A 13,724-nucleotide genomic window follows, 5' to 3' on the forward strand; every position below is an offset into this window, starting at 1 on the left:
AAAAAAAAAAAAAAAAACAAAATAAGCAGGAGAAAAAAGATGAGGAAAAAACCTTGGCAGCAAAGTTTTATTATTCATTCATTTCTTTATTTAATATTTTACTTTTAAGTAGAATATTATTCATAACACATTGAATGAAAAAAAAAAAGCTAATAGGAAACGGGAAACCCACAAAGGGAGCGGCATTAGGGTTCCATGTGGTTCCTCTGCCATAAGGTCAATTTAGTCACATGCTAAATGTAACTCAGCACCTAATCTTCAGGGTCAAACGCTATACAACAAATTCCCAGAACCAGAAAGTCCCAGAACACCTGCCAGAAACTGGTTTCCGCACATAACTTTCAGATGGGTTCCTGGCCTTATGCTCTGCGGGGAAACTGTCACAACACTTTCTGAGGTCTATGATGTGAGGTAGAAGAATACGTAGGAAAATAAGGGGAGCAACAAGAAAAACCAAACTCAAAAAGTAAAGGAACGAGGCCGGGTGCAGTGGCTCATGCCTGTAATCCCAGAACTTTAGGAGGCTGAAGCAGGAGGATCACTTGAGGTCAGGAGTTTGAGACCAGCTTGTCCAACATGGTGAAACCCTTTCTCTACTAAAAATACAAAAATTAGCTGGCTGTGGTGGTGCATGCCTGTAATCCCGGCTACTCAGGAGGCTGAGGCAAGAGAATCCCTTGAATCCTGGAGGCAGAGGCTGCAGTGAGTTGAGATTGCACCACTGTACTCCAGCCTGGGTAAAGGGAGAGACTGTCTAAAAAAAAAAAAAAAAATTAAAGGAACAAAACCCTCTAACTGTGGTTTGATATCTCTGGATTTGTGGGCAAGGCACTGTGTGAAAATCCTGGAAGACCCGAAGTGTCTGCTAGAGCAATGCTGGCCACCGATGGAACACAATGTCATCGATGGAACACAATGTCATCGCCAAGGACACAGCTTGGAACCCAGGGACAGGCGCTGCTCCTGTTTCTATCCTGCTGCCTGTATGGCTACATTTCTCTGGGAGCAGTGGCCTTGCGGCAGGTGGAGGCCCCCTCCTGGGACCCCAGGTTCCCCGAGGCACAGCCAAGCAGTTCCTCCTTCCCCTTAGCCATTCCTGGCTGGGGCTGCTGGCTGCACCGACACACATCTCCTGGGGGAGCCATGGGCGCAGGGGATGGTCTCTGCAGGCTTTAATGCAGGGTTAGTAAGTATCTGCAATCTTGGAGCCTCAAGGAAAGGGCTAACGCAGGAGCTGGAAGCCCCAGCCCACAGGATTGTGGAAACACCTACATACCTTTCAGGCGGTCTTCTTTGGTGATAATTTTGAAAATGTATTTGGTTTCTTGTAGAAGGATTCCTGTAATACCCACATAAGAGGGGCATTTGGATTTTGTCACTGCAAAGGAAAAGGACAGTTCCAGGCTCAGGCCTCTATGGTGCTGGGGGAACCACAGACAAGCAGCAGGCTTCAGGGGTCAGGGGTGCTGGTCCTACCCTCTTAGCTAGCAGACGAAGGAAGAGAGCACACAGGGCGTGGGGCCTCAACCATGAGCACTGCCTGAGCCGACGAGAACCCAGGCTTCCCCTGGGGCTTTGCAGCCTCTGGACTGTTCCTATGAGGTATCCTTCGGAGGTCTGTGGCTGTAGGGGTCTTGGGCAGGATTCTGGAGTCAAAGGTGACACACGTGCCCTGCACCATCAAGGCCCATGGGCTGGCTGCTCTGATGAACGTGAGTCCTGCTGCAGAGCCGCCCAGCAGCCAGCACTGCGACACGAGCCACCATCACAAGCAGCAGCCCCTCCCTCGTCTTGACCCGAGACTTGGTGTAGCCGACAGATAGTCACTGAGCAGCTGCAGTGTGCCTGCTCTGTCCTTGGGAGATGCCAGGGAGACAGCTGGAAAGAGGCAGTCCTGGATCCTGCTCTCATGGAGCCCAGGTTCTAGCAAGGCAGGGTGACGCGTGGTGAACCACACCATTCTACTTTCTGACAGCGGTGAGTAGGGACAGGGCAATGAGTGCAGAGGGCCATGTTTTGCCATGGTAGACCCTCGGGGAGTGGCACTGGAGCAGGGCTGAACAATGAGAAGCTGGTCTGTGCACACACAGAACTCCCGGGCAGAGGGAAGGAGCAGAGGCAAAGCCCTGAGGCAGGGCAGGAGGCCTGCTGCCCCAGGGATCTGGAGGCACGTTTACTCCCATCTGATGGGAAGCTGCCGAAGACTTGAAGCAGGGAAGGAACGCGCTCTGATCTCTATATAACAGGCACTCTGGCTGCCTGTGTCTGAGGTAATCCAGGGAGATGACAGTGGCTGAGTTTAGGTAGTAGGATGTTCCACAGGATCAGAGGAGGGGATGAGGGAAGAAGAAACACAGACACTGTTTAGGTTTTTGGCCCGAACAACCAGGGTAGATAACTGAGTAATTAACTGAGATAGAAAAGAGCGGGAGGGGTTGCTGTGAGAGGAATCGGGAGTGGCTTTGGCTCTGTAGAGACTGAGATGCCCCCTGAACATCCAGGTGGCTAAGTGGGCAGCTGGATACCTGAGCCTGGAGTTCAGGGGACAGGCCTACGCTGGAGATGTCACCTTGGGGGCTATCAGGCGTAGGTGACATTTGGAATCATAGCACTGGATGAAAGGGATTCTGTAAAGATTCCTGGCCATGGGTGAGTGCCAACAGCCACTGTGCCCCTTAGGGTACCAACAGGGGTCCCTGTGTGGAAAAGGTACACAGAGACCACTTCGGATGTGTCAAGCAAAGGGCCAGACTGGCTAAGACAGCCGGCAAGAAGCATCTCCTACCCTGAATGTGGGGATGATGGTGACCAGGGGCCATCTCAGGGAATCCACGCAGTTAAGGAGTGTGTCCAACAGAACGCAAGCCCTGGGTCTCCACAGAGTGATGGTGTGAACCTCTGGATAGCCATGTGCTACGCACTCTTAGGTAAATTACCTGAAATAATGGCCCCGTGAAGATCTGCCTTTAACAGCTTGGCCTGAATCATCTGTGGCTGCCTGCAAGGTAAACAGAAGCCCTTGGTTTACATCATCATAAAAAGTTCCGAAAGAAGCAACTAGGTCTTCAGCCTTCTGCGGCCAGGCAATGCCAAGGCTGGCTCCTGAAAATGCATTTACAATGATCAGAGACTTGGGATCTACCCCAAAGAGAAAAGCTTCAGGAATGCAACTTACGTGTCTGGCTTAAGCCCATTGCACAGGTCCCTGATATACTGTTTCCAGAGTTCATGGAGGGGGAGAAAAAGACTGTATCTGCGGCAAAGTCAGAAACACGAAAAAGTTAGACCACATGAGCTTGGGATGACAATGTTCAAACAGCACAGAGCTTGGCTTGATGCCAACAACTGTGACCTGGGCTCATTAGGAACTAAATGCAAATCCTAGGATCAAGAACTGAGCTGATAAGGGAGATCAAGAAGCTTCACCGCTCTAACCTCCGTTTCCTCACTGGTGGAAGCACACCAGCCAGGGTGGTGTCCACCTGGAGTTCTTTCCATGACAGAGAAATAAACATGAGGCTCATTGAAGCTACTGTGATTTTGAGGTTTTCTGTTACGTGAAATTGAACTTAGTAAGCCCTCAATAAGGCAGTGGTTGCTGGTTGTCACGCAGGTCCTCATGTGAGGCAGCAGGCTGGTCTGGAAGGTGAGCATGCAAGTGGTGGGGAGCAGGGGAGAGGACCCCAACAGCTTTCCTCTGGGCCATTATCTCTAGTCTCGATGCCTTGTGGGGAATCCATTTTCATGAAGGCTTAGGATAGAGAAACAAGGACCTCAAGCTCAAATCCAACCAGAGCTCCACCCGGGAGGCAAACCCTGGGAGGAGCAGCCCCTCCTCCGCCTGATCTCCTGAGTGGAGCTGGGGACAGCATGACATACTTTAAGTGTCTTCTGGAGCGTGGGAGGCTATTTGGCTGTAGATCTCCAAGCAAAAGCCTACAGACAGCCCCAAGACACACACACTCAGACCCATCACCAAGGAGGGATGGAGCGTCGGCTGGAGGAAGACATCCTCCCACAGGACAGGACAGTGACACATTCCTTTTGGAAACTTCTGAAACATGTAGGCAGCATCTTGCTTTGGCAGTGAAACCCGAGTGGTTGACTGTCTAGCACTATTAAAAGCTACAAAGCGATATACATTAATATCAGTTCCTCTTTTCTGTCTAACAAAGCTCAGGGACAAACAGCCTGTTGCCACGGGCAACAGATGTACTTGCACAGGTCTCACTCCTGAAGGTGAGGACAGGGGCCAATGAGTCCTGCCTCACCCACCTAGCTGAACCCAGCCCAGATTGGTGAAGGAAGACTGCCCTCTTGTGGCAGACAACAGAGAGGCACCCTTAGCTTAGGTGGAGCCAGGCTGCCTCCCCAGCTACCCAGCCAAGTCCACACCCGGAAGGGTAGGCATGGTGGGCAGAAAAGCGTGGGGGGCTCGGCTTACCTCTGCTGCTCTGGTTTAATGTCAAAGAGCCGCAGCTCCCTCCTCTGCCTGGCAGAGAGGCCTTTGGCTTTCTGCTTCCTCTCCTTGCGCTTGCGGCGGGTGAAGTACTCCAGGACCACGGCCTTGCGCTGCAGCTGGTCCTCACGGGCCTGCGGGCTCATGCGAGGTGTGCTGCGCTTCAGGAAGGCCCTCACAAAGGCCTCGGCCCGCTGTGCTCCTGTAGGCTGCAGGTGCACAAGGGGGTGTGGCACTCACTGCTCTGGTCTGGGCAGTAAAGGATCCCAGGCATCCCGCCCACCACCCCCTGCAGCTACTGCCAGAGCAGATGTAGCCCACTCCTCTACCCACTGAGGCTCACACCCTGCTCACCTGCCATGCGTCTGCTACCCACAGCTGCTGAGATGTAAGTCACACTCACACGCCAATTAATGACCCTTTGTCACACACGGCAGCCATGTCAAACGCTCACTTCCTGCTCTGGCCCTGCTTTTCTGAGGTTACTCTGATGAGGACCCAAACCTTTCTATCCGGAAGAAGACTTCTCTCATCCTTGGCAGAAAAGAAAACTTAGAAATGTGTAACAAAGATATTCGACCAGGCATGACCAGATGAAAGTGAGCTTAGAGCAGCACTCAGCTACAGAGGAAGGGATCCTAACACTACAGAAAACAGCAAAACTAGGCTCCAGGGTTGGCCGAGCCTCAGGGGGTAGGGACCTTGACACTGCGTCCTCGGGATAATACTCCTTAACTGGGTTTCCAGCTCTGTGGGCACGGCGTGGCCCCTCTTTAAGATGTCCGCTCCCGCAGACCATCACGTGGAGAAAGGCACCATCAAGAGCAGCTCAGGCCCCATGCTCACTCGCCCCAATGGGCGTCACTGAGAGCAGGGTGTCAGTTTACCATAAGTGAGCACAGGCTCTTAGGGAGGGCTTCTGGGAAAAATGACTGTCATAATTGAGTGGAATTCTCAAAAACAAAACAAAACAAAAAACCTTCCAAGCTCACCACTACCTCTCAAGTTGGAGTTCCAATAATGGATTCTTGTTTGGCAGTGGATGCCACTGCCCTCATGCCCACCACAGCCCTGGGCAGTACTCTCTCCTCAGGGCCTGTCCGCTGGCTGGGCCGTTTCCTGAGCTCTTTTTGCACCAGCTAGGTGGTAAATGTTAAGACTGAGGCTGACACACTGATGCTGATCTGTCATTAGTAACCCGGCCCTCCATCTACGGGAAAGCAACGGGGATGGGAAGATAGGGTACACATAGCCTTTGAGGGCGCTCACCGTATGATGGCAGAAACTCTGTCTGCTTCACTTTGCACCTATAGATGCTAACTAAAAATTAATTCACGCCGGGCGCGGTGGCTCAAGCCTGTAATCCCAGCACTTTGGGAGGCCGAGGCGGGTGGATCACGAGGTCAAGAGATCGAGACCATCCTGGTCAACATGGTGAAACCCCGTCTCTACTAAAAATACAAAAAATTAGCTGGGCATGGTGGCGCGTGCTTGTAATCCCAGCTACTCAGGAGGCTGAGGCAGGAGAATTGCGTGAACCCAGGAGGCGGAGGTTGCGGTGAGCCGAGATCGCGCCATTGCACTCCAGCCTGGGTAACAAGAGCGAAACTCCGTCTCAAAAAAAAAAAAAAAAAAAAAAAAAAAAAAAAAAAAATAAAAAAAAAAAAAAAAAAAAAAAAAAAAAAAAAAAATTAATTCACTCTCGTCATTGTTACTATAACAGGACAATGATCTGATTCTCTTAAATACCTGAGTGGCTCTGCTTTCATGGAGAAGCAAAACAAAGGTATACTGGTCTTTCAAAATCTTGCTTTCAAGGTAACGCTCTCATATGAGCCACAAGAGGAACTTTTGCAAAACTGACAAAGCAGGATGAGGCATCTAGATATAATCTGGAAATTTCACTTATGATATGTGATTGCACGCCTTCTTCGGAAGTGCAGAGGGTACGGCGACAAGGTCGAACGATGCTTCCCAGCAGGTGGGCACAGGCTGGAGTCCCCAACACAGTGGGAGAGGATAAAAGGTTAAGAAAAGCCTCATTTTACCAAACTTGACTTTGGCACAAGAGAAGAGGAGGCCGGCACGTGGAAACAGGCCATCAGAACTACAGACTTTGATCCCTCCTTAGATGTCTGCCAGCAAAATGAGGAGCACCATGTGGGAAAGGACATCTCAACCAGTGCTGTGGGCTCAGAGGCTACCGAGCCATCTTTGCTATCACCTCTGTTGCTCCTAGACCTCCTGCCAAGAACTGACCTGGACATCGGCGTCTTTCGCCTCTTTCTGAGACAATGCATGGTAGATCTCACCTGGGGAATTCAAAAACAGAAATGATTAATTCTTGTTGGGTATTGCTGACCTAAGATTTTTCTAACTGTGAAAATAACTACGCCACTGGGTGCAGTGGCTCATGCCTGTAATCCCAGCACTTTGGGAAGCTGAGGCAGGCAGATCACCTGAGGTCACGAGTTCGAGACCAGCCTGGTGGTTTCACCAACATGGTGAAACCCTGTCTCTACTAAAATTACAAAAATTAGTTGGGGATGGTGGCACGTGCCTGTAATTCCATCTACATGGGAGACTGAGGCAGGAGCATCACTGGAACCCAGAAGGTGGAGGCTGCAATGAGCTGAGATCATGCCACTGAACTCCAGCCCGGGGAACAGAGCGAGACTCCATCTCAAAAAGAAGAAAATAACATAGCTTATAGCCTAGCAGAACAACTGCTTATTCAGAGATAGGTGAAGATGGGGTTGGTATGAAGAGCAAAGCTGTCTTGGATGCCTCTTATCCCACCCTCTGGCCACATCTATGCTAGAAGTTCCAAGCACGTGGTTTAAAAGGAGTACTTCTCAAAATTTAACGTGTGTAAAAATCTCTGGGATCTTATTAAAATGCAGATTATTGGTCCCCCACCCTAGATCCTGAGTGTCTAACATATTCCCAGATATTCTGCAGGTGAGTGGATCACATTTCGAGTTGCACTGGTTTAAAATATCCCAAGTTAGAAGCTTGAGCACTTGCTAAGTCTAACAAGGTAACTCATTTAAAAGTTATATGATATAGCTGTCTATAGGATGCAGATGGTTAGAAGTAAGTTTTGTTAACTGCAAGATATTTAAAAAGACTTTTTGCTGGGCGTGGTGGCTCACGCCTGTAATCCCAGCACTTTGGGAGGCCGAGGCAGGTGGATCACAAGGTCAAGAGATTGAGACCATACTGGCCAACACAGTGAAACCCCATGTCTACTAAAAATGCAAAACTTAGCTGGGTGCAGTGACGTGTGCCTGTAATCTCAGCTACTTGGGAGGCTGAGGTAGAATTACTTGAACCCAGGACGTGGGGGTTGCAGTGCACCGAGATTGTGCCACTGCACTCCAGCATGGGCGACAGAACATGACTCTGCCTTAAAAAATAAAAGACTCTTCACATTTTATTGTGTATGAAATTATAATGTATCATATAATTGATGGTGTCCTGAACTGATAAAATACAACAGTTCTTTTTTTTTGAGATGGAGTCTTGTTCTGTTGCCCAGCCTGGAGTGCAATGGCATGATCTTGGCTCACTGCAACCTCCACCTCCTGGGTTCAAGCAATTCTCCTGCCTCAGCCTCCTGAATACCTGGGACTACAGGCGTGTGCCACCATGCCTGCCTAATTTTTGTAATTTTTAATAGAGACGGGGTTTCACCATGTTGGCCAGGCCAGTCTCGAACTCCTGGCCTTGTGATCCACTGCCTCCGCCTCCCAAAGTGCTGGGATTACAGGCGTGAGCCACCACGCCTGGCCTAAAAGTTCTTTCTTTAAATTCAAAATATACATAGGTCAGTGGAGTTTCAACTTCTAAAATACATTCCACACTTCTGTTTCTTAATTTATTGAAAGAAGAAACCATGGCACTGCGGACAGAGTAGAGGTGTGAATGGAATAAGAATGGCATGATTAAGGCCTGGTTTATGGGCCAAATAGCTACAAAATGTAATTTACACTACACTCTGTAAATTTCATTCCAGCTTTCTTGTCCTTCCCTATGAATGTTTGATGCAAGGTGGTTACAGGGTTTTTTTTTGACACTGGGTCTCACTCTGTTACCCAGGCTGGAGTGCAATGGCACAATCATAGCTCACTGCAACTCAGACCTCCTGGTTTCAAGTGATCCTCCCACCTCAGTCTCCTGAGTAGCTGGGACTACAGGTGTGTGCCGTCACACCTGGCTAATTTTTCCCCCCCAGTTTTTGTAGAGATGGGGTCTCGCTATGTTGTTGCCCAAGCTGGTCTTCAACTCATGGCCTCAAGTGATCCTCCTGCCTCAGCCTCTCAAAGTGCTGGGGCTACAAGCGTGTCCCACTACACCGGCCAAGTCTGTTTGATCAAGCCAACCAATGTGGTTGCAAGTTTTATATACAGCATCTAGTTCTCCCTCAAATGGAACATGGGGAGTATAAACTGTAGAGAGCAACATGCGGGGCCTGATAACTTTGCTTCACCTGTTACAGGTGCTTAGTAACGGACTTGGAAGTCTTTCTACAACAATACACATCTAACAATTGCTAGACACTCATTACTTGCCAGACACACCTCATTACAAGCTACACATGTTTCGTCATTACTTATGCGCATTAGCAAATTAAAGCTGAGATATGCTGCGACAATCTACTTGATCATACAGGTAGAAAGAGTCAGAGGTGAAAAATCAAAATTCTTATCGGGGGCCCAGTCTCAACGGTGTCTACAAGCCCCTCCTTGGCACATGTCTTCTACCCTTAAGTCCCAAAGCTTTGGGTTAGTGATACCATTCCCCAGCAGCTCTCGGCGCTTTGCGTCAGATAACGGTGCGAAACCAGCTCGCAGAAGGCAGGGTCTTGACCGCGGCCACTCCGGGAGGTAGTGGCCAAGTTGGGCCAAGGCCTAGAACCCTCCTCTAGCATGGCACACCACTGAGCAGCTCCCGGGAGAACCTGCCTCCAGCCCTGACATCCCTCCCTAGCTCAGAGGTCGAGCCAGCCTAACCCGCGCTCTAGCCCTCCGTTTTTCTTATATAGGGTGGGCTCATTCCTGTAGCAGATCTGTTCGGACTCCGCAGCGATAGGTAGCCCAGACCCAATTCACCCACCAGCACCAAGACCCCGAACCTTAGCGGCCCCAACCCTCTCCAACTAGTGGCCCCACTTACTCTTCATTCTTGGACCGCTTCCGGCGCGCTCTGATGACGCACTGGCAGCTGCTGTGGCAGACGCTCGGAGCTAGGAGAAGGCGCTATACGTGACGTCACCGACGCGTGCCCACCTCTGGGGCGCATGCGCCTGGGACCTTCCCTCAGCGGCTGAGAGCTGTGTAGGTGTAGCTGGGCAGTGCGGAGGCGTGGGCTCGCTTCTTGGGGCCTTTGCTGCTTGCGTCTTTTGGGGAACGGGCAGTAGAGTTAGGGTAAAGGCATGTGGAATGCTTGCAAAAGCCCGGAGTAGAGCGAGGTGAGGCAACTTGGAGAGGATTCGAAAGAGGCTGGGGACCTGGGAGGGCGGAAATGGGACGGGGACAGTGGGATGCGGTCTGTGTTGTCCCTAAGCACTCTAAGGGATCAGCCGAGGCAGCTTCTGCTGTGGGCACGGGCACCGAAGCTGGGGCAGCAAGCTTAGGTTCTAGTTGCTAATTAGCTGTGTAACCTCGCTTAGGGCACTTCCCATCTCTGGGCCTCTCTGCCAATCTGTGCTGTGAGTGGGGTCGGCGTCTCAGGTGGTGATGCGCCGCTTGGGTCCTTTGGAAGTTCTCAAAAGCTTTCTTGAGACTTAGAATATTCGTTTTTATTCAATAAAAACAATCACCAATAAGATCAAAGGTGGCTCACACCTTGGGAGGTGCAGGCGGAAAGAACTCTTGACCCCAGGAGTTCAAGGCCAGCCTGGGCAACATAGGGAAACCCCATCTCTACAAAACATGAAAAAACAATTATCCAGGCGTGGTGGTGCGTGCCTGTAGTCTCAACTACTCGGGTGGCTGAGGTGGGAGGATCACTTGAGCGCAAGGAGTTCAGGGCTGCATTGAGCCTGGATGGCGGGATCGCGCTACTGCACTCCAGCCTGGACGACAGAGTCAGACCTGCCTCCAAAAAACAGATACTCCAGGGCCGGGCGCGGTGGCTCAAGCCTGTAATCCCAGCACTGTGGGAGGCCGAGGCGGGTGGATCACGAGGTCAAGAGATCGAGACCATCCTGGTCAACATGGTGAAACCCCGTCTCTACTAAAAATACAAAAAATCAGCTGGGCATGGTGGCACATGCCTGTAATCCCAGCGACTCAGGAGGCTGAGGCAGGAGAATTGCCTGAACCCGGGAGGCGGAGGTTGCGGTGAGCCGAGATCGTGCCATTGCACTCCAGCCTGGGTAACAAGAGCGAAACTCCGTCTCAAAAAAACAAAAACAAAAACAAAAAAACCGATACTCCATTGTTCATTGGAAAGATGCAGGAAGGCCTGGTCTAGACTTCTGAGGAGTGACCCAGTGCTGGGCAGAACTGTGGGGCCCCAATTTCTGCTGAGCACCGGGCCTGTGCTGGGTGGCCGAGAAAAGCAATATGGTCCCTGTATGCTAAGTCAGTGGTTCTCAACTTTGAGTATTGTATACGTTTCTTTACAGGGGATTCTGGGAGTATGTCCAAGGGTTTTTAGCTTGAGAGACACTGGCTTACAATGTCTTTGGTGGTGACCTTGTACCATTTGATTTTAAACATGCAGAAAGACTGCGGGTACTGAAATTGGTTCATCCCAGTGACCCCGAGTGCATTAACTTTATATATATATAATTTGTGTATTAGTTTTTGCATATGTATGCACTTGTGCATTTATTTCGTATGTATAAAAGCTGGAAGAACAACATTTATTTGTTAGTTTGCCGACGTCCTGTTTTCATGAGAACAGTTTGCTGTTTGCTCATATAGCCTCCAGAGGTAAATTGAGTTGGTCACGTCCCACATTCTTTCGGTCTCCAGCATCAATTCCTTTTAGTTTTTGCATTAATACAATAAAGTTAATTCCAGGCTGGACAGCTTTCAATTGCTGGTTGGTGGTAACCTGATCCTACAGACTACCAGGAGAAAACAGAGACATAATAACATTATTTCTATAATAATAAAAGAAACATTGAGGTTATGTTTAAGATAAGAAGGGTTAGGCTAAAAGATAAGGGTTAGGCCGGGTGGGAGGCTCATGCCTATAACCCTAGCACTTTGGGAGGCCCAGGTGGGTGGATCACCTGAGGTCAGGAGTTCAAGACCAGCCTGGTCATCACAGTGAAACTCTATCTTAAAAAAAAAAAAAAGAAGGGTTAAGACTCTCCAAGCGCTGCTAGAATTCTGTCCAAGCTTCTAAAGAGGGCCGATACCCTTGAGTTTGCTTATTTAAGTCAAGGGTTTTACTTTGTAAATCACTGATATCAAAAGTTATATTGGATGTAAAAGCTCCTTGTAAATGAGCCTTTACAAGCTTCCATGGATATTCACTTTGATTGTATTCCAAGTTGATTACACAAATGAGTGTATGGTTAAAATGAAGGCGTAATTGCTGCTACAGCTGCAAACTGTACTTGTTCTCTCAGCCACGAAACAGTAGTCTTTAGCATTGCTGCTTCTGTTTATAATTCGGCATTAATTTTATTTTGGAGCACCCATGCCTGGTTGGCTGTATCTGCCCAATTTTCTACATATTGGGCTGTTTGAATAGAACTATGTAGTGCTACTGAGGACACTATGACAGAAGTTATTAGTGTGACCAAGGAGACTGTAGAAAACGTCACCATGCCTAAGGCTGCACGAGCACGCTGAGTGAGCTGGGTAAGAAGAAATTTCACAAAATGTAAAGCAGAGGTAGCAGCGCATGGTTCAAATTGACAGGGATCCATAATCCAGGAATAAGACCTAGAATTATTAGGGTGGGTATGTTATGTATTTGTATAGTACTATGATTAAGGCAGTGATGTAATTGACACCAGACTTGGGGACTTTTGAGAGGCCTGGAGGCCTTGCCGTCAATTCCCACAACAGTCATGGAGGCCAAGGAGACAGGTTCTTGAAAAGAAGGCAGTGTGGGGTCGGTGGCCCATGTACTGGTTAAGAAGGAGATAGACTTCCCCTCCACTGTAAGAGTTACCCGAAGCTTGGCGTCTGGGATGGTCCAGGGGGCTTCCGAGGGGTTCTGGCAGTGTCAGTCTTCAGCCGCCAAGCCAAGGAGATGTAAAAAGGATTCGGTTCGGGAGCTTTGGGTTGGAGCTCCAGGAGCTCTGGGGGCAGCAACGTGAGTCAGACAGTCCGACTTCCAGTGGGGTCCCCCACAGACAGGACACAGCTTAGAGGGGTCCTTGGGCTGTGAGCATTCATTAGCCCAATGTCCAAGCTTTTGGTATTTGAAGCAGGATGAAGCCCCAGGCTGTGGGCACTCCCTGGCCCAGTGGCCAGTTTTCTGGCATCTGAAGCAAGGCTTTGGGGGAGGAGGTCCTGAAGAAAAGCCTGAATGCTGTGGATTTGGTGGTCTGAAACTTCTGTGAGTGAAGGAATGGCTCAGGTCTGTCTTACAGCAGAGGCAAGCATTTGTAATTCTGAAATACGCTGCCGCTTGGCAACCTCTTCTTGGTTGTTAAACACCTTAAAGGTGAGGTTGATCACTTTCTGTTGCCGGGTTTGAGGGCCAGATTCTGGTTTTTGAAGTTTTTCCCTAATATCAGGGGCAGATTGATATTAGGTGAGCCCACCTGTTATTGCCATTGGGGTTCTTCCCTAGGTACTGCCCTGACGCCCTCTTAGAGGGCTGGCTCATGGCACCTGGCAGGTGTCGGCATAAGACCGAGCCAGAGTATAGACCCTATTTTGTTCATCTGGAGAAAGAGTAGAGGTTAGAGTGACATTTAAGTCATTCCAGGTTAAGTTGTAGAACTCAGTTAGATATTGGAAGTCTTGGATATATTTAGTAGGATCTGATGAAAAGGATCCTAAGCACTGACTAATTTGGGACAGATAGGACAGAGAAAAAGGAACAGGCACTGTGACTGTGCCCTCTGCTCCAGCCACCTCTCGAAGGAGAAACTGTTGGGTGGGGGAGGAAGAGCTAGTGTTAAGGCTGAATTGTGTCCCGGAGTGGGTGTGGGATGGAGAAGTGACAGAGGCATAAGAGGGAGGGGATGGGGCAGTGGGGAGATTAGGGTCTGGTTCAGCCTGACGAGGGGCAGCCTGAGGGGGAAGGAAAAGTTCAGAAGGGTCTATTGAGAGTGAAGAATTTG

At 49.6% G+C, this 13,724-nt stretch overlaps 1 protein-coding gene across 1 annotated transcript in view; it reads right to left on the reverse strand.

Moving 5' to 3' along the window:
• POP4 (POP4 homolog, ribonuclease P/MRP subunit) overlaps nt 1-9,730 on the reverse strand; it is a 10,199-nt gene extending 469 nt beyond the window's left edge. The window contains exons 1-6 of the mRNA XM_017499898.2: nt 9,638-9,730; nt 6,719-6,771; nt 4,445-4,668; nt 3,176-3,253; nt 2,937-2,998; nt 1,277-1,378 (exon numbers count right to left, since the gene is read on the reverse strand). Of these exons, the coding sequence (XP_017355387.1) occupies nt 1,277-1,378; nt 2,937-2,998; nt 3,176-3,253; nt 4,445-4,668; nt 6,719-6,771; nt 9,638-9,644 (526 nt within the window). The 5' untranslated portion in view covers nt 9,645-9,730. The remainder of the gene's footprint in view (nt 1-1,276; nt 1,379-2,936; nt 2,999-3,175; nt 3,254-4,444; nt 4,669-6,718; nt 6,772-9,637) is intronic.
• Between the last annotated feature and the right edge of the window lie 3,994 nt (nt 9,731-13,724).

The sequence above is a fragment of the Cebus imitator genome, unplaced genomic scaffold (genome assembly GCF_001604975.1).
Source record: "Cebus imitator isolate Cc_AM_T3 unplaced genomic scaffold, Cebus_imitator-1.0 Scaffold261, whole genome shotgun sequence".
In the NCBI taxonomy this organism is placed as follows: Eukaryota; Metazoa; Chordata; class Mammalia; order Primates; family Cebidae; genus Cebus; species Cebus imitator.